This window comes from Anguilla anguilla, chromosome 18 (genome assembly GCF_013347855.1).
Source record: "Anguilla anguilla isolate fAngAng1 chromosome 18, fAngAng1.pri, whole genome shotgun sequence".
Classification (NCBI taxonomy): domain Eukaryota; kingdom Metazoa; phylum Chordata; class Actinopteri; order Anguilliformes; family Anguillidae; genus Anguilla; species Anguilla anguilla.
The window spans coordinates 6,626,704-6,651,114 of record NC_049218.1 but is presented as its reverse complement, the minus strand read 5'-3'; the positions used below and the strand labels follow the sequence as shown (position 1 = coordinate 6,651,114).

Here is a 24,411-nt window from a genome sequence, read left to right as displayed (position 1 = left end):
ACTAATTTCCGTAGGGTGTTTGGTGGAGCCAAACAAGGAAACAAGGACGCCATACACTGCTAAACGGAACCAGCTTTGGTTCGTCTCATGCCCTACCTCCTTCCACTGCTAGGTGGCGATAAACACGACCTCACGAAAGTTATAAACTGCAATCCTTTCGTGGATGACAGTGCTGAAGCATCGCAGGGAACTAATTAAATGCAGCAATTTGGTCTTATTTGGGCACTGTTGGATAGATTGTGGATGGATAATCTGAATGGTGCAAAAACTGAATAACAACGCGCATAATTACATTAAACGTTTAAAAAACATTTTCATTTAAACTATTATTGGTAATGCAAAGTCCATATTTTACAGGTAAACGATGAACAGAAACTGTTTGACACATTTTTTTACTGTTATTAATCATTTTTATTCATTGATTTTTTTTTTTTTTTTTTTTTTGTCGCTGAAAATAAGCAATCAAATAAAACAGTTCCAAAATACATTGCCACAGTTGCCAATTGCATCTACAATACAAGAATACGGATGGCGGAGACAGATCTTTGAGTTGTCAGCTAGTTAAGGGCATCCTCAGTCACGGACACAAACACAGATGAAGAGACAGGCATGGGAGACTGAGTCCCCCGAGAATACTATTGGCTGTTTTCATTTAACATTTTTAAAAAATAAAATAGAAAGTATAGATAAACCTATTTTCTTTTTTTTTTTTTTTTTTTTGCTTTTTGTTTTTTTACAAAAAGTAACAAAATTTCCTATGTGATATTATGTGCTATAAAAGACAGTTGACATTAGCCCTCTCCCTGGGGGGTGGATTTTTTTCGATTCTCCCTGCTTTAACAGACCTCTGAATGCTTGCAGGGCTGGTCTCCCTGTACCAAAATGGCGGCAGTTGTCTACCTGCACACGGGCTAAAACGCTAGGACAAAAAAAAAATCAAGATTGTTTGCCTTTGTCCCCGTTGGTTTACTTTATGCCCAAAATGAGCGACGGGCTAGACTCTAAGCAGCGATCGTTCTAAGTGCTGATTCCGAAGAAGCGAAGCCGTAATATAGTGCGGCTAAAGAAAAAAATTTTAAAAAGCCAAACTTTAACGAGGCCTAGGTTTACAAACGACGGAGGCTGAGACGCGTGCGCTACGTGGCGGACGAGAGCGTGAGCCAATCGGCTGTCGGAGCAGCTTCGGGCGGGGGGGGGGGGGTCATCGCGGTTCTCCGATGTCAGCTTACACCAGTAGGGGAAATAAAGACAGTGTGTTTTCGGAGACTATCACAGTCATACGGGGTTACGATTGGGAGAGGTTTATTGCTGGAGTTACCAAAGAAATATTCCTTGCCCACAGCAGGCACGCCTACTTTTATTGGCCAGCTTCCCAAGCTGTGGCCTCAGTAGGCCCCACTCGACACACACGCTGAACCAGCACTTTTTAAATGCTTATTTCCACGCTGTGCTCGTTAAAGCACCACTCCAAAAAAAAAAAGCCCTTTTACTGTGAACACCAAGGAATGTGCCTGCTCATCCAAACAGCTGACCGAGCTGTTCGCTGCCGCTGCTCGAATGCATTCAAGCTATCCGACAAAGCCGGAAAAGCAAGATTGGGGTAGAGGAGACATCTTTGTGCTGATAGCAGAAGATGGGGGTCATCTTTGCGCAGATAACAGTAGCAACGGGAGAGCATCAACTTCCTGAATCTCTTAAGGGGTGGGGCTACCGTGTGCTCTGTCTCTCACCAGCTTGCCTGAACCAATCAGAAGACATGGTTCTCCACAGCAAACCGCTGATTGGTTGAAAATGAGTCACTGAAAACACATTATTCTTCTGGTTCACAATGCCACTCTTCCTTCTGCCACTAGGTAGCAGTTTACCCACCAAAATACTGTGCTGATGTCACTAAAAACATCAACACCAGTTACCATTCAGAATGGGGGGGGGGGGAAAAACCCTTGTTCATCAACAGTGACATAACCTGTGACAACATACATGACTCAAATCTTGCCACAGGCTGGATTTTGATTTGGCAAAGACCCAGCGAAGAGACCTTAATCCCTTCTAATCTCACAGCTGGACATTCAGTTATTGATCATAACAGAATAAACATGTCACCACCCTCAGTATGCTTATTACAAGCCCCAACGAATGTCACACACAACAAGTACAGTGTTTGAAAGTTTAACATTGAAAGTGGGATCTGTTGTGAGGAAGTTTCGGGGCATCCGTTATTGCTTCTCTTTCGCGTGACGGGGAGCGGCAGAGACTGACGCGCTGAACTGTGAACGGTCTTCACAAAAGGCCTCAAATAATTTACTGCCCGATCCAATGAAAACTGCGACTCAGCCAAAAATAACAAACCTTTCCTAGATTAATTCTGGACCAAAGTGACTTTTGCCTTCCTAGGCAGCATTTTTCATTGTTTGAATCCAGGAGGAAACGTACTATTAGTGCATCTAAAATATAGAATAGTAGCATTGCATTATATTACAGTATATTGTATCGTGTAGTATTTCTGCCGTTCTTGGTTGAATTGCACTTTCCCTTAAATGATCTGCGAAGTTTGACTGAATCTAGGGGAGAGTGAGCGTTCTAGAGAGGGGAAGAAACAATAAGGGCTATATCACAGCTGAATGGTCTTAGAGGGATATTCCACACGCTACACCAGTTTAATTAGAAGAAAGACCAGATTAAATTAGTTAATGTGCTGATCTGACACATCTTTTGTTTTGTTCATTCATGAATGAAATGATCGATCAACGTTAGCTTGCCATTTCATGTGAAGAAAATCCACCAGTGGACCTTAATTTGTCGGTCAGTCAGAGCCCTACATGAAAGAACTTGGTTGCAAGTTTACTCTGTGTAATGTGAGATTTAAAGGGGTTTTATCCTATTAAACACAATATTCTGACTAATATTGCTCTATAAAAACTTTGTGGGATTGTATCACAAAGAAAGAAACAAAGTTTGTGTGGAAAAGCAGTTTTCTGAAATTGGGCCTTATGGCATAACTGTTTGCTTAACGGACTGTAAGGAAACATGTCTCTTGAGTTGTAGTACGTTATACCACACAGTACAGGGTATATTGCCTGTCACTTATTCACACAAGAGGAAAACATCCCTACTGAAATACGCACATACTGTAATTTGACACTTCTCCACAAAGTCTAACATTCACATCCTCTGCGTATGTTTAACTACCAGAGAGAAAATCTGCAATCTCTAAGTGACTGCAGTTGCATTTTGTTCATGTTTGAAACTTTGTTGAGCGTTTAAGAAATGTTATGCATCATTGGCACGCAAAAATACATTGAAGTATAATACTACCATGTGAAGGCCAAAAGGGAAATTGAGTTTGTAGTATGTTTCTATCAAATAACGTCCTTAAAGGTCTATGTTGCCTGTGTTAAGTTAGGTGAACATAGGCTACATAGGCTCTGTTCCAGAGTTCCTACTGTCTATGAACCAGATCTTATGACATATGAAGCATCACGCCAATATCCCATCTACTCATATATCCGACATTACCTGTGCCTACTTTAAGCTTGAGTGAAAAAAACAAACTACTGTAAAATAAAGGACTGGATCCACTGACTGCTGTTGTGATATTTAAATAAACAGTATTATATGTTAGCCTGATGCTGAAATCCTTACTAATGGAAGAGATTATACATTTTAAAATGTAGTAGATGACAAATGTACTCCTAAATCCTATATGGAGAATAACGCTAGAAATCAAGATACTGTGCTGAAATTTGTGCTTCCAGTAGCAAACTGTGAAATTCAGGGGCCTTGGCCAACATGAGCGAAGTTGGACGTTCTGGAACAAACCTCCTTCAGAATGTTTTGTGTAGGGTCTAGTTGTCTGCCGTCCTTGGCAGTTTGGCTAGAGCTGAATTCTGGGTATTCTCGCCAGCTTTGAACTGTGTGAGCTTGTATCAATCACGTCTTTCCCTAAGTTATATAGTCTAGAGACACAGAAACAGACAGGTATTTCTGTATAAAGAAACAACTTGTACAGTAAGGTATATCTGAAATGTGGAGATGTCTATTTCAGACACAAAGGCCTGTATTGAGTTTCCTTCTACTACTACACGTTTACAAAGCTGCACTTACAAGTAAATCCATAATTTCATACTTAAATAAAATCTGACTTTTTTATTTTATTTTCAGCAGTACTAACCGCAGTACCTTTCACAGCTGGGTCTTTCCCTGACTGAACATACAGACGTGCTCCTTCGACTGAACCCACTTGCTTAAAACGCATTCTTTAATTCATGGTTAGTGATCGCTAAAGAAGAATTTTGAAGCTGCTTGTAGTTCGTGAAATACGATTGATTGTCAATTCTCGGTTGGGATTTGTGGACTGGAAAAAAGGCTTAAAAATAAATTGACAATAGGGCTTGTCAGTGTTAATGAAAAGACTGAATATTGCTATACATAGGGTTCATAATTATGTTCCCATGTCATCACTGACTTCAGACAGGAGGGGACATGGAACTAAATATATGAATACTATATTTATAAGCTGTACTTACTGTGATGTAAAGTCATAAAATGCACAGTATAGCTCACAAAGGCTCTTAATCAATGGGTACTTTTGGCATTCAGTATTAATGCAATTATGTGTCTCCATGTGCTCTACAAGTATTCCTTAAACGATTAAGTTATTTGTTCTTCGAAGCTGTATAAATTCTAGCTAATACCCAACAGCAAGAACACAGTTTGTTACATTTGCTGACACCCCATTTAACACTTTTGAGTATTATGAGTATTTTGAAAAGGACATTAACTCTTAAATAAATTTTGCTTTATTTCTGCTTCCTGCCTTCTGAAAGAGACCCACACGCCAAATATACACACACGACCCCTTTGTGCAGAGAAAGGCAGGAAACAAGACCTGTACTTTCGGCCAATAGTGTTGGTGGTGCTCTGACATTGTGTGTGTGTGTGTATATATATATATATATATATATATATATATAATGATGGTTTTAATGCGAGTCGAACATGCTAATTCTGCCAAGCAGCATCCAGCATGTCTTTTACGGTTTACTGCGTACGATGAAGGTAGCGTTGGGCTGGGCGCGGTTTTGGCCCGCCCCCCCCCCCCCCCCCCCCCCCCCCCCCCCATGGCCGTCCCGCTCAGTCCAGCACGGCGCTGGAGCGAGCGCAGCAGGCGGGGTTCCTCAGGGCGCCCATGGCGAACCCCCTCTTCCTGGGGCGGCGGCTCTGCTGCGAGCTGACCGTGTCCTGGCGGGTCAGCTTGGCCGCCACGCGGCCCGCCTTCTCCTTGATCTGCAGCTCCAGGTGCTTCTGGATGGCCAGGCCCAGCTCCTCGGGGTCCACCGACGCGCCGTACACCTCCCAGGTCATCCCCTCCGCGTCCCACAGCACCTCCTTTATGGGGGACTTCTGGCCGCCGCCGCCGCCCACCGCCCCGTTGGGGCCCTCCCCCCCGCCCCCGTCCGCCTCGTCGTCCGCCGCCAGACTCACCTCGGGAAAGACGTGGGGCGGCGGCGGCGGACGAGGTTCGGGGGCCCCCGTCTGCACCCCCACGTCCCTCAGCTCCCCGCGGGACGTCATGGTCCCCGTCTCCCTGGTGACCGCCGCGACCCTGGCTTCCCCCGGCCGGGCCCCGCCCCCGAGCCGGGGCGGGACGGGGTAGGCCCCGCCCCCCTCCCGGCAGTCGGGCCCGCAGCAGGCCAGCATGCGCTTGGCGTCCAGCCCCGTCTCGCTGACGGAGGAGATGAGGCGGGGGAAGGCCAGCAGGGCGGGGTGGGGCAGCGGCCTCTCCCCCTCGGGCCCGGGCGGGCGGGGCAGCAGCTGGGCGGGCGTGGGGATGGGCAGGGGGTGGCAGTACGCGGCAAAGGTGTCCTCCGGCCCGCCGTGGCCCAGGAAGCAGGGCTCGTCGCCGCCGCCGCCCCCCTCGCTGTGGGGGGGGCTGGGCAGGCAGATGCGCACCCCGCCCCCCAGCTGCTGGGTGGGGCTGCTGCTGCCGCTGCTGCTGCGGCAGGTGGTCATGGTGTTGCTCTGCAGCAGCTGCATGGGCTGCTTGCACACCAGCGTGGGGCAGCACGCGGCGTCCCGCCCGCAGTACCCGACCCCGGGGCAGGGGGCGCTGGTCTCGCTCCGCCGGGGGCCCGGGCCCGGGGCCTCGCCGGGCGCCCGGAGGCTGGCCGAGAGGCTCCTCTGGGCCATGTGCGGGGCGGGCTCCGGCTGCTCCTCACGCAGGTCCGTGTGGGACGAGGAGGCCCCCCTGGAGCCCGCCGCCCCCCCCTCGCCCGCGCGGACCCGGCCGTGCGCCTCTGCCTCGGCCGGGGATGCCGCGCCCGTCCGGTGGGGGGGGGCCATTTCGGCGACGCTGCGAGGACGCTCCGCTCTGTGGCGGGGGGGCAGTGTGTCTGGCACGCTGGGGCTGCCGCGGTGGGGCGCCCCGCCCTGGTTCCGTCGGGTCTGGGGCTCGTTCTGTTCGCCGGTCGTACTCTCGCCCCGACGATCCTCCGTCGCCGCCATTTTGGGTCCATCGCGGGGGCCGCGCTGGCACGCAGCTGTGCCCGTGGGGCTGGACTCGCCGCGCCCCCCGCCCCGGTAGTCATCGGTTACCGGCGTGTCGGCGGTTTCGTGGGCCTCCGTCCGGGAGCAGGTGGGGCTGCTGCAGCTCTTCCGCAGATCGTCCTGGGGCAGGGGGTTGGCGGCCACGTCCACCGTGCTCTTCGACAGCGGGAAGATGGCGCCCTCCGCGGCGGGGCACTCCGAAATGATGGCGCCGGCGCCGACGCCGCCCGGGGGGGAGGGTTCCGACGCGCTCTCGGCCGCAGGGCGCCCGTTTTCCGCCATGGGCAAGGCCTGCTGGGAGAAACCGACAGGAAGCGGTCAAAAAGAGAGAAAAAACGCTCAGCTGTCATTTCCTCTGTTCACGTCCACTCAACACCTGGATAATCGTGACAGCAGAAGTGTCCGGTTCTCATTTAGAAGGCTACCACAGTATTCAGTTCCCTCGCCATTCACATTTTCCAAAGAAGTACAGCTTTGCGCGTTACATTACAGTACGTTTATTTGGCGGGCGCTTTCATCCGAAGCGACGTACGACAGCGCGTACCGAAGGTCATCGGAACAACTACAAAAGCGCGACAGGTGTTTCATTATTGAGGCGTGCTGCGAGTAGCGGGGGGGGTGAATTTCATTTTCTTTTCTAAAACGCGGATATGATAAAGGGAATAAAGGCCGAGATGGGAAGGGGGAAGGGGGAGGGCTCGCAGGAAACAGCTGATGTGCAGGAGAGGAAGTGAGGAGTTATTTATATCCGTAGGGGTACGCGGTACAGCAGACGGAGTTAATTGCGCCAGGGCTTATCTGAAAACTACTCTCCCAAATCTTTGCTGAATAGTTCTAATGAATCAATTCCAAGATGCAGGATTAGTGTGTTTATACATCTATGTTCAGTCCCTTTGCAGGACTTACTCCAAGATCCCTCACACAAAGCCCACCCGTGTGTTAAGTGTTAAGGAGGAAAAAAAGTCTTAATCTAATGTCCTAAAATCGTAACGCCCTGGCGAAGCTGAGAGTCTGACACGGACTGCGAAACGCCCTTGCCGTAATAATAACGACACTGACACTGAATTGCGGGACGGGACCTGCGCAGATGAGCGAGGTGTCCCGCGCACGGCCCGGAGATTAGGGAGATCAGAGGAGATTTGGATCAGTCGGCGCTGATCCACAAGATTACTGGAGAAACGGGGGGGAGAGTCGGCTCGGTTTGAGTGGGCATTTAGGCCATGCAGGTGGGCCCTGCGTGCGTAGCAGAGTGAAACAGTGCAACTTGGGTGGTCAGCTGTGGAAGCGAGACTATGCTGGTCACTGTGAATTTACCATCGTTGGATAGCTGTCAGTGTGTGGGTGTGCGTGTGCGTGTGTGTGTGCACGTGTGCATGCGTATGTGTGTATGTGTGTGTACGGAGGCTGTGTGTGTGTGTGTGTGTGTGTGCGCGTGCGAGTATGCGTATGTGTGTATGTGTGTGTACGGAGGCTGTGTACGTGTGTGTGTGTGTGTGTGTGTGTGTGTGTGTACATGTGTGCATGTATGCATGCATGCGTATGTGTGTGTACGGAGGCTGTGTACATGTATTTGTGTGTGTGTTTGTGTGTGTGTGTGCGCGCGCGCTCATGCATGCGTATTTGTGTGTGTGTGTGTGTGTGTGTGCACGTGCGGGAGTGGGGACACAGTGTTCCCTGACGTGAAGATGAGGCAGCTGATCTGTCCTAACCCTGACAAAGATCCCTTCTAAGTCTCTCTCTCAGCCACTTCCTGTAGGAACGAGCCCTGTGCAGGTGCCCCTCCTCAACCACTCAATGAGTGAGTGCTCCTTCGTAAATGATCTTGATACGTATATTTCCTTCTGTGCTTGATTTGAATTGCTTCAGTTAAGAAGATCTCATCCATAACTAGGCATACGATGTGTGAGTTACAGTAGGGAGTGAGAGAGAGAAGGAGAGCGAGAGAGAGAGAGAGAGAGAACGAACGGTATGTTTGAAAGTATTAAATGATCACAGTTGAAACAACATTATTCTATGAAATCAGAGCGGACTTTCAACAAAGTGTCACACAGTAGGAACACTGGCCAGCCATTAATGGCAAGTCCCTAGATTAACACCAGGCACACTCGAGAGTCTATTAAACATGCAATCAAGCTCTTAATTAAAAATATTACACCTGCGCTTGTGAACAGGTAGAAGCAATGACACAATTTCACCGCGCACACCATTAAATCACCACGGTGACTATTTGTGTTTGAATCGACGCAAACACGAGCCCGTCCTTACTCCGCCACAGGGCTCTGTGTACGCTAGCATTACAGTAGGGTCACTTGCAGGTGCTGGCACATAAGGCTGTGTCGTCTTCAACCTCAGGGGGCCAAGAGGGGATTAAAAACCCAGTTAAACCACGCAGAGGAAACAATCAAAAACCGCGGCATGGCGGATTACGGTAGACGCACAACCATACGGCTCCTGATCACAGCCACAATGACAACAACAACAACAACAACTGCTGTTGTAACGGCAAACACACCCACGGCAACAACAACAACAACGACTGCCACCACTGTTGTGTCAGAAGAGGGTACTGGCAGAGCAATACTACGATCCCCTAGCTGGCAAGAACGTTCATGAACGGAATGGTATTGCTGTTGAGCATCTGTATTCAGTCAGTCGGTCAGGTGCATTATTCTCACGGACAAAGAGCGCACTGTCTTTGTTTGTGTGGTTTTTATTTTGTTTGCGTCTCTGTTGTGTTCTCCCCAGCTGAGCACATGCTGTTTTCCACACGTTTATTTCCACGCCTGCAGTACTCCTAGTCCCAGACCTGAATATTATGCTAATCGATATTCATTTTCATAAATGTGAAAACTCACGATGGATATTTAATATTGTTAGACAGACGGGCCCACGAAAGCATATCATTAGATACCGGCTTTTGTTTTTTTTTTTCTTTCTTTCAAGCAAGAGTCATTGAATCCATTCAACCCACAAGCACCCTCTCTAAGAATAAAGTTTCCTCGCGAATTTTTTGCGGAGGAATTTTTGCAGGTGAACTCAGAGAACATTTCATCTCTTGCGCAGCACACGTTATAATGAAAAGAAACGATCGCACGATCGTAGATCGGTCTACGGTTTCACCTTCATGTTAAATGAAGAATATTGGCAAGATTGACAGGGCGGTAGGACAGCGTAAATGCAGATTTCTCTCACCACGAATTGTACACAGAACTGGAGATGCGTAAAGATCACGAGAGCAGGTGTGAGAGGACAGCGAGGAGGGCCAAACCCGTATCGGCCAAACCAGCACCTCGGCGCGGCTCGAAAAATACCTCCGTTGCCGTTTCCTCCCCCGGACAGCTAAAAATACCTTTGTGCTGCAGGTGTTGTGTCTCTAGTTCCTGGCCCGCCTCCCACCCCTTTCCCCTCCTGTCCCCTCCTCTTCCACCCACCTCTCCCATACCTCACCCCCCGCCCCCACCCCACCCCACAAACAGCCCTGCACCTGCGCCTGCCTGTGGGTAAAGAGCCAATGACAGACAGGCAACTGTGCTCTCAGACAGAAAATTATTATTTATTTAAAAAGAAAAAAAAAAAATGACAGAATGTCTGCCTCACTCAGTCTTGCTTACCTTTGTTGTGAGTCAGAGGCTGGCCTGGAGCTCTCCTCTTTTCTTCCCTCCCTCTCTATTTCTCCCTTTCTCACTCTTTCTATCCTTCTTTCTCTCTCTCTCTCTCTGCCTTCCTCTCAGTGTCAGTGGTCCCTCATCCTCCGCACGCCCATGACAGTCCAGGGCCCTTGGAAGAAAGAAAGCTGCCTCCTGCTCCTCCTCCTTCGCCGCCACAGGTGACCCCCGCCCTGCCCGCCCGCCCGCCCGCTGGCTTGGCCCCTCCTCCGCCTCCTTCTGCACCAGCAGTGAGCAAGATGGAGGCAGACCCAGGATTATCAGCGCTTTCATCTGCTTAGAAACGAGAGGCTCTCTCTCTTTCTCTCTCTCTTTCTCTCTTTCTCTCTCTCTCTCTCTCTCTCTCTCTTTCTCTCTCTCTTCCCGATCTTCAAATCCCTGGCCCGGTCTCTCGCAAAAAAAAGGGGAGGGAATAGGGAGGGATGGAGGGAGGGAGAGGTTGCAGGGAGAGGAAGAGAGGTGGAGAGGAGCGGGGTGGGGTGGGGTGGGGTGGGGTGGGGTGGGAGGGGGGGGGGCTCTGTGTGTATCTGTGTGTGAAGGGGGGAGGCAACACCGGATAGGGTGAAGAGAGGGGGAGAGAGAGAGAGAGAGAGGGGGGGGGAAATAATTACAGAAAGGCATGCGGGCTCTCAGGCAGCCACCGTCATGCTTACTCCATCCACCTGAGAGAGAGGGAGAGAAAATGAAGAAGAAGAAGGGAGAGGGAGGGGGGGAATTCATGAATGGACGCAGAGAAAAAAAGAAAAGAAAGAGGTGGTCCAAAACAGCCTCTCTCTCTCTCTCTCTCTCTTTCTCTCTATACAGTGTCTCTCTATCTCTCTCTCCCCTTCTCTCCTTCTCTTTCCCTTCCCCTTGCATTGCCCTCCCACTAGCCGTCATCCTTCTATCCCGGTTGCTATGGAAACAGCAATGCTCAATGGGATTCGATAAATGCTAATTTTTCTCTCCTTTTTTTTTTTTTTTTTTCCCCCCTTCGCGCTGCCGTGAGGCGGCACACGCTCAGCGGCTCGGGGGGGGGGGGGGGGGCGGGGGGGTCGGGGGATAGGGGGATAGGGATCGCAGCCTGCGATCGCTGTAATGTCCTCTGTATAGACGCTGACGCTCATCCTGAGAGAGAGCGAGAGAAGCCCAAGTTTAGCAGCCTCCCTGTTTTTTTTTTTCCCGGCCCTTATCTGTGTTATATGGATGGCTGCGCACGTGCTGTGGTTCTGCGCTTAGCACGTGGGCTGGTTTCAATACGTTTTCTCTATTATGACGTGAACATGCAAGTACTGCAGTGCACACTGCCAATAGTACACACACTACATGTGTACGAACCTATATTACGCATTATCAAAAAGGAAACACATTTACATTGGTAGTATGGTCCACCTGTATATACGAAGGGAACTTGGAAACATTTCCCCCAAAAGCAGCGAGGGAGTTTGGGGTATGGCTCTCAATTTTTCCCCCCTGTGGAGGGGTGGCTTGGAGAGGAGACAAGGCACTGCAGCCAAAAAATCAAATGCCCACGTGTCACCCCCACGCTCCTCCACCTTAACCCCGCGCAGTCCTGATGAGCTCGGTCTCTCTCCACTGTGTCCGTACTCTACACTGTTCAGACCTGTGTGTCTCACCTTCTGTCACCTTGTTCGCATTATGCAACCGTTAACAGTGAACGCTAATATTGAGCACTAGCTAGCGCAGCTCGATTGTAGTCCAGCACCGCACACCTAATCATAATTACATCTCATGGTCGATTGTCAGATCTGTAAATCATTCATGTACTTACAAAAAAACAACAAAAAAAACAAAGAAATTGTTTTTTTTTTTTGGAGATAAAAAATGGAAATACAGTTTTTTTCACATTGGGATGAAGGTGAAAAATGCGATTGATCTATTTCATAAAGTAAACTGCTTTTTTGATTTTTGGCAGTTGTATTTTTGCAGTTTTCTCTGCTCAGAAACCGAGGGGTTGCTTGGAGCCAAAAAACAGTTTATTATTATGAAGTTTTTGGCACAGATGGTGCGTGAGCATAGTGTCAGTGACTGCAGCTACCCCCCCTGTGAGAGCTGGCACTGCTCCTGGGCCTGCTTCCTCGCGCGTCCCAGTCGGACGCCAGCGCTCTAAGTGGATTGCCCAAACTGGTGGCAGTTGAAGTTACTTCATGAGCCATTTCAATCCGCGTAGTTGCCCTTCGACTCCAGACAGAATTCTTTGAGAGGTTCGGAGAAAAAAATGACATCATTGCAGAGCATTCAAGTCTTCATATTTTTCCAAAGACCTATTTATTTATTTTTTTGGTATATTAAATTCAGGGGAACCAAACCTGGCCACGTTGTCAGTTAAGTATATGGTTTACTTTGAAGTACTGGGATCTGTTGTCAGGTTTCCTATTCCTTCATTTGAAACAAAAAAAAAAAAAGTTTTATTTGCTGCTTGATGTTTGGTGCTATGTTAGGTGCGCTCCTGCAGTTGCCCTTGACAAAGGCACTGGCCTCAGAACTGGAGCTGGTCCCCGGGCGCTGCACTGCGGCTGCCCACTGCTCCTAAGTAACTAGGATGGGTCAAAATGCAGAGGACAAATTACCCCACGGGGTTCAATAAAAAGTGTATCTAAAAATATATGTCTAAATATCTTGATGTGTAGAACTGCATGAGAATCACTTTACGGTTGGACTGACACAAACACAGCCCTGCCCAGCTGACCTCAATTAGCACAGGCAAAGAGAGGGGTCCCAGCATGCACCTCTTCCCATGTGCCTCCTTGCCCCTGCGCTCTTTAAAATAACCTGACATTTTCTGCACCCGCCCCCCCCCCCCCGACTGCCTGAGCCCTCCCTCCACACGCCCGCTCTGTCCCCTGGTGAAATATCACACTCGCCACTCCTTGGCTTCTTCCGACTAATTATCTCCTTGTCTTCCTGTTTTAATTAGTGCTTGATTACTGTCTGTCTGCAGGATGTGTGTGGATATCCACAGCGTAGTCTTATGGAAATCCGTAGGGGCGATTGCCACACTGGTGTCCTGTGAGACCAGAACAACAAAGTTGTTTTTTTTGGGAGCGCTGCAATCCAATCCGATTGACCGAGGCATTTGCTGGAATTGATTTTCACAGTGTGACGTGGCCTTCTGCTCGAAAGGTTTCGCTCAAGAGATTCCGGGTGGTCGAAAAGCAAGACTTTCATTGAGCGCGATTAATGGGGGTCCTAATTAATTGACGGGGCGTCCGTCTGAAATGCCAGCCGTGGCGGGGGCCGCACCGTAGGTCCCCGATGGGCCCAGACCGGCCCAGACGCGAGGGTGGGAACAGGAACTCGGGTGCGAAGTGTGTTTCGGTTAATTATCACCAGCAGTGAGTGCGGGGGCAAGGACAGGCAATCTGACTTATTACAGTGTGGGCATTTATTTGTGTGTGTGTGCGTGTGCGTCCATGCGTGTTTGTGTTCGGGTGTGTGTGTGTGCGTGTGTGTCCATGCGTGTTTGTGTTCGGGTGTGTGTGTGTGCGTGTCCGATGTCTGTTCATGGAGGGAGATATACACTGAATTCATGACATTTTCGGCAAGGTTTCTTGGAGTGGTGCTTCAGTTCCCAGTTAGCGTTAAAAAACTCAAACCCGAGATTCTGACTTTGCTGTCTGCTCTCCTGATGAGACCAGGACAGTTGAGACCTTTTGAAGCCTAACGATCATACTGTGTTGTTTACTGCGTGCAGTAGCAACCAGTCATGTGGATGAACTCAGTATCCAGACTGTTTGAGCCAGTGGCAGGCAGCTCCTAGAGTGCCAGTAATGTTCATGGTTTTTGTTCCATCCGAGCTGGCTCACAAGAATTTGATGGATTACTACGAGCCCGAAACGGAATATTCAGAGCCCGAATGCTGAAACTCTGAGAACCTTCACCACAGGGTCAACCGTGTTCATTTAGCTTAATAATTAATCCGTTAAATGATGTCATTGGCTGGATAAAGCAAACCCCAGCTCTCTGGAACTCTGGACTGGGGTTGCTTACCCTTGATTTCAACTGAGAGGCGTTTCACACCTATGAAATATTATTTATTATCTATATTATATAAGTAAAATAGGTACGTATCTCATCAGAGTTCATGTAAAATATGTGCTATTCTTGTCACACGGCCCTCCAGTTTAGGATCTGTTGCCAGATGAGTTTTGAGAGGTGCGGAATGAACTGTGTAGCCTGGTCAAGCTGAGGTATGTGCTCATTGTTAAATGGGGGGGAAAAAAAGCACTCTCGCCTGTCCTCTTGAGAAATTGGCAACACTTTCCACGCCGCGGTCCAGTCGGAAATTTAATTAATTTCGGTGTGAGTGATGTATCAATCAGCATTATTGTACACGAAGCCTAAAAATATACAGAGGTAGGAAGCACAAATCACACAGTGGGACAGTGACCCTTGGTGGCTATCTCATTAATTAGACCTCTGTATATGCGCAATGGGCACTCCTTGGGGGTTTTTTTTTTTTTTTTTTATCGTAGAAGAGCCGTTGTTGCCCCTCCCGGGGGCAAGCAGAGGACACGTCCTAATAGATCGATGAGAACTTTTAGCAGCCACACACTTGAAGAGGAATCTGAGAGGAGGATGGCGATGGCATCAGTGCATTTGGGTGTTCTGGAATATCGATTACAAGGTGGCTCCAAAAAAAAGTTGTACCTGTGCGGGGTCGGCCAGGTTTTCGGGGACAAACGGCGATCAAAATAAATCAGACATTGGATTGGGAGCGCTATGAATACCTCCAACAGAGCCCTTCTTGATTTGTGGCCGATCCAGAACTTTTTTGGGGGCGTTGTTTAACCCAAATGGCACCACTGGGCCCGATGTTCTCGTCTCACTGAAAAGCTGAGGTCGTACTTGGTGGTGGAGGTGATTTTTTTCTGAGTGCAGGAGGTAGCAGAGAGTAGGGTGTCACTCTACTGACTCAAGATGGCTGCTCAAAGGTGGGGGGGGGGGGGGTCAAGATAACTGCAACAGGATAGAGTGTGAGCGTGTGTGTGTGTGTGTGTGTGTGTGAGCGTGTGTGTGAGCGTGTGTGTGAGCGTGTGTGTGAGCGTGTGTGTGTGTGTACGTGTACGTGTGTGTACGCACATGTGCTTAATTTTATGTGTGCGTGTGTGTGTGTGCATATGTATATTTTAATGTGTATGCGTGTGCGTGTGTGCGCATATGTATATTTGTATGTGTGTGTGTGCGTGTGTGTGCAGGGGCAGGGTTGGGGGGGGGGAGTGGGGACAGGACTGTATTAAGAGCAGAAGACTCATCAAGAAAAAGGCTGAACATCTGGACGGGGAGCTCTGGCTGCTCGCTCCAGATGCGTGCGGCTTACCCGCCAGTCACAGTGAGCCGTGAGCCTATGAGAGCTGAGAGGACGCACAGAGCCCCGCCCGGGCAGCACGCAGGCCAGCCTGGGCCCCCCTGGGCCCCCCTGTCGCCAAGCAGGCGACACGAAAAAATCCCCTCTCAAACATCGTCCGCAAAAACGGCAGGTTCTGCTTTGCAGCGGGATTCTTGCAGCTGTTTGTGTGCGGCTGGGTCAGGGGGAGCGCGGCGGCGGCTGGGTCAGGGGGGGCGCGGCGGCGGCTGGGTCAGGGGGAGCGCGGCGGCGTTTGTGTGCGGCTGGGTCAGGGGGAGCGCGGCGGCGTTTGTGTGCGGCTGGGTCAGGGGGAGCGCGGCGGCGTTTGTGTGCGGCTGGGTCAGGGGGAGCGCGGCGGCGTTTGTGTGCGGCTGGGTCAGGGGGAGCGCGGCAGCGGCTGGGTCAGGGGGTGTGCGGCTGGGTCAGGGGGAGCGCGGCAGCGTTCGTGTGCGGCTGGGTCAGGGGGAGCGCGGCGGCGTTCGTGTGCGGCTGGGTCAGGGGGAGCGCGGCAGCGTTCGTGTGCGGCTGGGTCAGGGGGAGCGCGGCAGCGTGCGTGTGCGGCTGGGTCAGGGGGAGCGCGGCGGCGTTCGTGTGCGGCTGGGTCAGGGGGAGCGCGGCAGCGTTCGTGTGCGGCTGGGTCAGGGGGAGCGTGGCAGCGTTCGTGTGCGGCTGGGTCAGGGGGAGCGCGGCAGCGTTCGTGTGCGGCTGGGTCAGGGGGAGCGCGGCGGCGTTTGTGTGCGGCTGGGTCAGGGGGAGCGCGGCAGCGTTCGTGTGCGGCTGGGTCAGGGGGAGCGTGGCAGCGTTCGTGTGCGGCTGGGTCAGGGGGAGCGCGGCGGCGTTTGTGTGCGGCTGGGTCAGGGGGAGCGCGGCGGCGTTTGTGTGCGGCTGGGTCAGGGGGAGCGCGGCGGCGTTTACGTTGAACGCGCGCGGGACTCGCCCGTTTCGGCGTCCCCACGCGTCCCGGGCGTGGCGCAAACTGCTCGGAGCTCAGGATTTCTTCGGGAGAAGTCGGTCGCCGCTTGCTTGTGCAGCTCCGCGGACGCGCGTCCGCGCCGGACCGAGGCTACGCGGGGCGGCGCGGCGGGATTTTGTAATCGTAGTTTTATGTAACCGCCCGCGGGCGCGATGTAAGCGCAGCCTCAAACGCGCGTTTCGCCGCGAGTTAATTTCGCAGAAAGCCGCCGTGCGCTTCTTCGGTTACGCAACCCTCTTTGTGAAATTGGGATAGACTCAGAATGATTAAAGTTGTGGCCGCGAATGCACAGAATTGCATAATCGGCTGAAAACTGCAATCGTTTTAGAGTTGCTATAGTATGCTATACATACTCTCAGTGTTTTTCTGTCCCTCGGGTACTCAGACCTCGCTGGTCAAACCCTAAGCTACACGTTCCATATTTTCGCCCGAAACTTCATTGGCAAAAAACGTGTTTACAATAAACTGAAATGACGTTGCGTGTGCTCGGAATGACTCGGAGTGACACAGCGTACTTTCTGACACACTCTATTTATATACAGTCTGTTTATACAGGTGGATATTTATTTAAGCCGTTCGGGTTAAGTGCCCCCCCCCTCAGGAGTACAATGGCGGTCTCCGTCTTGGGCGGTGTTCCAAAGCCATCACGCCACACTCTGCTTTTGAATTTTATGAATGAGATCAAGGGGACCGCATTACCATGGGAAAAAAAAATCCATGGAAATCTTTTTTCTCCTCCCCCCCCTGCCCCCCCCGCAAGCTTTGCTTTTTGCACGCCTAGGAAGGGCGTCTCACACCCAGAAACGTTCGTGCAAAAAAAAAAAAAATTTTATTTAAATACAAAACATTTTTCCATGGTAGTGCAGCGCTCGATGACGTAAATTTTTATACTTTATGTTGGATCAGCACCCAGTTTCATTCCACATTTCTTTTCTTTTTTTTTGTAATTTCCTGCACATAGTATGTTCCCAGAGTTGCACTACACAGTGCTTTACTGTAGCTGCTAAGCAGCTGTGCAGGTGCCTTGCATGGTATGTGCTGTGAAGTGAAACTCAGGGTACGTATTTGTTTGGCCCTGGCAGGCATTTGTAAACTGGGCCTAGCGAGGCCTGCTAAATAGTACGGTGAGTTTGCCTTTTAAAATATTCGTTGACATTCTCAGTCGAGTTCATTTTTAGCTCCAGATACACGTGCATTTCAAACGACAATTGCGAGGCGCTGTAAACTAATTGTCTGTTTCTCTCTCTAGAAGACATCCCTTTGACTGTATTCCAATAAGGCTGTGCATCTCCGTAACTCGGCAACCTTTGTGGTATTGTTCTTTCAGAAACCTCAACAGTACGATACAGTTAAATCATTTAGCATTCAGATCAGTGTTCAGATAGGCTGTTAATATGTTTAACCATGAAAACACTATTCATACGCTTAACTAAAAACAGGAAGTTAGAGGAGATTCCAGACAAGGAAGTAAGCCACGATAAAACAAAAAATATTCTGTCTCTGCTCTGGAGGAACATAAGAATCTCTGGATATAACTGTGGGAGTTTTGTACTTATAAAAACTCACTTCCCCCTGTTCTGTAGACATTTATTTGGGCTATTCATAATGCCTTATCAGCATATGTATTATGGCTGAGAAAGCCATAAATACATGCACGCCATTAAATATGTTCATATTTATATAGCACATCATTTTGCTGACGAGCCAATTCGATGCGCAAAAACACATTTCATCGGTGAAGCTGTCCAGCATCTGAGAGTGAATATTCATTGATTGTAAATACGGTTCTGGTGTCTTCAAAGTGCACAAATACCTTCACAAAGTCCTTTTTTATGGAACGGAGCAGTCACTCCTATAACTGAACTACAATGCTACTGTGTTGCCTTTTGTGCTATATCGGTACGTATTTGCAAGTCTTTAAAATACCAATGGGAGTTTTCATTTGTTCGAGAACAAATTCTTATCTTGGCGAAGGCTGAAGTATCCGTGCTACACGAGACCGGTGTCCTTGCGCAGTGGAATGCGAAGCTGTTTTGTACACTCTCGGCCATCCAAGCAACAGCACAACCGCCATTCATTTCACACACCGTTATGCATTTCAGCAAACACGCAAAAATGTCAGCTGCATATTTTTTAAAAACCGGTATAGAAACAAACCACCCAACACCCCTGTGAACTAAAGTTATACGCTCCTTGCTCAACAAAAGTGGAAAGCGTCCCGGTACACGTAGCAGATCTCGACATTGTAAGGAAAGCTTGTTCTGTCTGAAAGCACGTTACCTTTTTTTTTTTTTTTTTTTCCTGTGGCACTAGGGATGGAGGAGGGGTGGAGGCATGGTCGTTCTCAGGGTTTGCTCGGGGTCTGCTCCGGTGTTACTCTGGCGTGTCTCCTCCCAGGCGTACGGGGGGTGGGGGGGGGGCGGCGGCTCCCGGGCGTGTGTGTGTCCGATGGTTCCGGTCCGGAAAGGCTCGGTCCTCCCTGCGGGGCCCAGGCGCACCTGTGGGTCTGCAGCAGGGTGTGGGCCCGTGTTTGCAGACTCGCTGCCGTTCCAAAGTGCACCTATTGTTCGCACATATTCTCCGTCCAAGTGAGCAGTCACGGGACCCGCAGAGGCGTTCCTCCACCCCCCCCCCCACCCCCCCCCCAAACACAACTCTGCCCCCGCCCCCCCCCCCCCCTGCTCCAGCGCACCTACCAGAACAGACTCCAGACACACCTACGTAACCACAGTCACACACCTACAGTGCCTCAGAGAGAATCAGATTCCATGAGATTCTCCACATAAGTTTTTGAGGTGTAGCACAGAAACTTTGCACAGGTACAGATTGGATCCAGCTGGGTTATGCAGAGATTAATATGTATTATGTTATACAGACAATTTTTTATTTAACAATAATCAATAAAACAGGATTGTGGCCTCACTTTAGAAACATCAGGCTAAGCGATGACTTGAGCTCCCTAGAAAGGTCAAGGTTCAGAGGTCAACCCCACCAATCAAATGCGAGATTAAGGTCACGGATTAGTCCGGGACATCGAGACTGTGGCTCGGGGTCTGTGGAGAACAAGGGAAATCTCTTTTTGTGAATTCCTTTTTGTCTGTCCAGATTTATCTCCCCTTTGTCCTGTTAAACCTCGTCCAGAGGTGCTCAAAAGAGCCCGCCGCAGTTCCGCGGCCCCGTTCAAAGCTCGTTTAATTGGATCCGATGAAGATGAAGAAGGAGAAGAAGCCCCCAGATGACACTGTACTGAAAGGAGCTCTCCGCAGCGGCATGTAATTCGTGTGGGGGGGGGGGGGGGCGGAGGCGGGTACTGACGGGCTTTTCTACACCATTTAAGAGGAACTCGAGAGGCTGAACAATAGAGAGGTATAACCGGCCTGTCCGGATTCTCAAGGTGAAGCGGGCAGTCGAGAGCCAGGTCTATCCCCAGCCTACCCTGCAGGCATCGGTGTTATTACCGTACATTGATATTCATCTTTCGCAGGAAAGGGGAAGTTGCAGGAGAATTGCAGCTATTCAGAATGGAAGGGATATTTCCTCCTAAGACCCAGATAGCCTCTGTACACTCTCTCTCTAAAAAAAAAAAAGGGTTTTTTTGGCTTTTCTCCATTGGGGAATCCTTTTTAGTTCTTCGTGCAACGCTCTCTGGTAGGTGAGAAAATTGTGCAAGCTCCCAGATTGAACAAATTTTTGCCTGACAAAGAACCCTTGAATTAGATAGAGTTCTTCTGTGGGGACACAGAGGAGCCTTTTGGAAACTTTTGTTATGACAGTGTAGGGGGACATGAGTCTCTGGTCTCTGGTCTCAAGAACCATATATTCTACTATGCTGAAATCTACACTATGGGGGAATAAAATAAAATAAATAATATGTTTGGTAATATTTTCACTGCAGCATGTTTGCAGGTAAGGAACTGGTCTTGTAACTGAAAGGTGGCAGGTTTAATTCCCAGATAGGACACTGCTGCTGTACCCTTTAGCAAGGTACTTAACCTGCATTGCTTCGGTATATATCCAGCTGTATAAACGTATGCAATGACAATGCTTTGTAAAAGTCGTTTAAGTCGCTCTGGATAAGAGCGTCCGCTAAATGCCTGCAATGTTAATGTAACTCACATTATGTCAAAAAAAAAAAGTAAATACTTCAATGTTTTTTGTATGCCTGGCCTCAGGAGGATGTAGGAGCAACATTTGTTATTTATCGAGCTTATTATTTACAGAAGCATCTCAAATTGCCCAGTCCCTGTTGGCAAACTTCCGTATGAAAGAAGGCGTTTGCAGATAAGCTTCCATTAAGCGATTGTGCTGGTCTCAGTTCGGTGCTGTCCGCTCACAGTGGTTCTCCTCGTTGGCACGGATGGCATCCCTGTTCCACTTCTGCTTCTCACCCTGGGGGGGGGGGGGGGGGAGGATGTGTGTTCTGGGACAGTACTGATGTTCTTTTTGCCTCCACACCTCCTATCCCAGCATGCACGTCTTCATGCCCAAACTTCCGATTACAAGAGAGCAGCACATTAATTTGGGCCCTTATTCCTTTTTTATTTCTGTCTCTCATTTAATCATCAGTCATTCAGGCAATTTGAAAATATCTGTACTATCTAAATAATTTCATTACGTTACATTACATTCATTTAATTAAATGTCATATTGGAGTATTTGTCTATCAAAGAAAACAAATGTTCTCAGAATTAAGCCTATTATTCAATTATTTTCTGTATTTTTTTCATCATCAAAACGAGCTGTTATGCTGCCCGTTGCAAGAGGTCATTTTACGACTGTGTTTACTGCAAAAGTAACATGGCATTTACATTTTAAACAATCAGCGGTGTGTCTGTTTAGTGCACAGCCAATCAGATGTGAGCTTGAAGAGAGTATCCTTCCACAGAGCAGCCAGTGTAGTACACAGCCAATCAGACGCGAGCTTGAAGAGCACATCCTTCCACAGAGAGAAGCGACATTCCGTGTCAGTCCACCTGCCCTCATGTTTAGAGGCAACACGCTTTCTGAAATACATTAAGTCTCAGTCTGTCTGTCATTCTTCCTCCCCACCACAGTGAAGACACAGCGACTAGCAGTTTTTGTCCAGCCATTTTCTCGAGCCTAAAATGGCGAGAGGCATTTTTTCACGGCAGGCCCATCCCGCAGCCTGTATCAAAGCTCACCGCTTCTGAAGTGGCCCCACTCAGCTAGTCCCACTCAGGTAGCCCCACTCAGGTACTCCCACTCGGGTAGCCCCACTCAGGTAGCCCCACTCAGGTAGTCCCACTCAGGTAGCCCCACTCAGGTAGTCCCACTCAGGTAGCCCCACTCAGGTACTCCCACTCAGGTAGCCCCACTCAGGTAGCCCCACTCAGCTAGTCCCACTCAGGTAGCCCCACTCAGGTAGCCCCACTCAGGTAGTCCCACTCAGGTAGTCGCACTCAGGAAGCCCCACTCAGGTAGTCCCACTCAGGTAGCCCCACTCAGGTAGCCCCACTCAGGTAGTCCCACTCAAAGGGGGCCCTTTGGCCTTTTCCGGTAATCGCGTTCCCGCCAGGGAAGCGTGCAAAGAGGCCCCTGTGCCTGTGGACGAAGCGTGTCCAATTCAAACATGTTTCCGCAATATGTCGACTGTCTGACACTGTCTGTTTAGCAAAATCTGTAGACTGTATAACCACATTCCTACTATGATATTTTAACTATCATTTTTTTTAAAAATCTATTCAAAATACATATTAAACATAACTACGGAATTTTATTGAATATGATTGAATATGATGTTTAAATTTCTTTATCAAGCTTTTTGTTTTCATTGACTTGTAACTGTCAGTTGTACAATTAATGACTAATGACAGATCCACCCCCCAAAAACTGAACCTCGATCAGACTCATCCATTTAGCAGAGATTCGATTGAACATAATTTATCCAATATCTTCCCAAAACCTGCAAATGTATTTGTGAGCCCTGGTCTCTGCTCTCAAGAACCACATATTCTACCATGCTGAAACCTGCACTACACTAGGGGACATTCAGTAAACAATTTATTAAACAATATTTTTGAAAACATTTTCTCTGCAACACGCTTTTGTCCTCGAAGACACTAACGTGTTATGTAAAAAGAAAATGTAAATACATAAACTTCTCTCAGGAGGTTACCGTGGCTCGGTTTCTCCCGAAACTACATCATCACAACCAGATGGCAGAGGGCAACTTGCAAAGCCACTTTCAGAATGTCTCATGGTCGTGGGTGGATGAGGAATGTGTGTGTGTGTGTGTGTGTGTGTGAGAGTTGCGTGTTTGTACAGCATGTGTGTACATGGGGTGGAATTGTGTGTGTTTTTTTCCGTGAGCGTGAACCCAACCTCGTCTCTGACAACTTAATTTACTGCAGTCACGGTTATTACACTATGGGTCCGTGGCAGGTCTGTGAGCACGGAACACATCGCTAATCAGGAAGGTGGTGACACAGCATTATACATACCGGGGCGTTTAAGAGCTGCAGCGGGCAGAAAGATGTTTATTATAGTGGGGGAGGTGAGGAAGACTGTATGGAGGCCAGTTCTAGGGGTAGGCGACACAGGCGGATGCTTAAGGTGTCATCTGTGTGGGGGGTGGGGGTGGGGGGGGGGGAGGTCCGTGACTGCTATCTCCCCCCCCGCCCCACCCCCCCCCCCCAACTCATTTAGGGCAGCACAGAGGCTCGATCTGCCCCTGAACTGCGTTCACAGGTGGCTTTAAATCCCATTAGGTGTGAGAGGCTGGTGATGGTGGAGACTGGTGGAGAGTTTGACCAGAATGGATTCCTGAAATCTGCGCACGTTTCTTTCCCGTCCAAAAGACGGAAATAGAAGTGCAATCAATCTAAAATGTTTATAAATGTAAAACAGTGCTGCTGGGAGCAACGGGGCCTGATGAGTAGTCTTCAGTGTTTGAAAATAACGGGTGGAGTGCTGATAAACAGATTCCGCGCACACTTTAGCGCGAGAAGCGTGGCTGACGCCCGAGGCCTTGGCAGCCTCTACGGCGGCCGCTAACGGGCTCGGCGCTAACGGGCTTGGCGCTAACGATGCTCGACGGGGTTTTTTTTTTGACGAAGGTGCAGGAAATAGGCGCGAGGTGCGAGGAGGAGTGCGATCGCGATTCGGCTCTGGGTCTCGCGTGGGCACGCGGTCCGGGGGGGGGGGGGGGGGAGAGAGAGAGAGGCGTCGGCGGCGGCACGCGTCCGGGCTTGCAGCCTGTTTTTCTCGCCTCCCGCCGCCGCCGCTCTCTCCTCCGTATGGCGCTCGGCGTGCCGTCCGCCCGGATGTCTTCGCTCCGACGCCACCCCGAGCCCCGCCAAGCGCCCGGCTTTTCTGCGTAACGAATAATCCGCCTGGCTGCTTAACCCTTTGCGGTGAGTTAGCGTTTGCCGCGTGCGTTGGTGAGTCTGGAATTTCGATACGGTAACGGTACACTATTCCAATTTTCTAAATAAAAGATCTTAAAAATGTAAAATAATAATCTGTAGTTCTTCCCCCAAACCCCCCTCTCTCTGTCTGTCTGTCTGTCTGTCTCTCTCTCTCCCTCTCTCTCTCTCTCTCTCCCTCTCTCACTTTCGGAGTCACAGCAGATGCAGTTGTTCAGGCCAAATTGATCAGCGGAGTGTGCCGGCAGTGTCAGTGTCACAGCCACACACACGTTCACCAGACTTCTAATCAGGTCACCGTATGAATTTCTGCATGAGCAGGAAGTAGATGGTGTGGTTTGCATTAAGGGCGGAGCCTACTAAATTCCTGAAAAGTGGTGTCGGAAAGAGCAAAATAAACATCGTGCCATTCTCAGTCAGCCATTTGGTTGACTGAGGTGCCATTTTCCTTGTTCTTTCACTGGGCAAAATTAATTTTAAATAATACTAAACTCA

At 49.6% G+C, this 24,411-nt stretch overlaps 1 protein-coding gene across 4 annotated transcripts; it reads right to left on the bottom strand.

The window, feature by feature from the left end:
- Positions 1-700: 700 nt before the first annotated feature.
- On the bottom strand, positions 701-19,164 carry si:dkey-191g9.7 (G protein-regulated inducer of neurite outgrowth 1). Of its 4 annotated transcripts, none has more exons than XM_035399546.1 (3): positions 18,812-19,164; positions 5,123-6,837; positions 701-5,086 (listed from the first exon to the last, which is right to left on the bottom strand). In XM_035399546.1, the coding sequence occupies exon 2, from the start codon at positions 6,826-6,828 to the stop codon at positions 5,134-5,136; it is 1,695 nt and encodes a 564-aa protein (XP_035255437.1). In that variant the 5' UTR covers positions 6,829-6,837; positions 18,812-19,164; the 3' UTR covers positions 701-5,086; positions 5,123-5,133. The 4 variants fall into 4 exon arrangements, with proteins under 4 accessions (XP_035255437.1, XP_035255436.1, XP_035255435.1 ...); XM_035399545.1 differs by having other exon boundaries at positions 5,123-6,839; positions 18,817-19,164; XM_035399544.1 differs by lacking the exon at positions 18,812-19,164 and adding an exon at positions 10,158-10,647.
- Between the last annotated feature and the right edge of the window lie 5,247 nt (positions 19,165-24,411).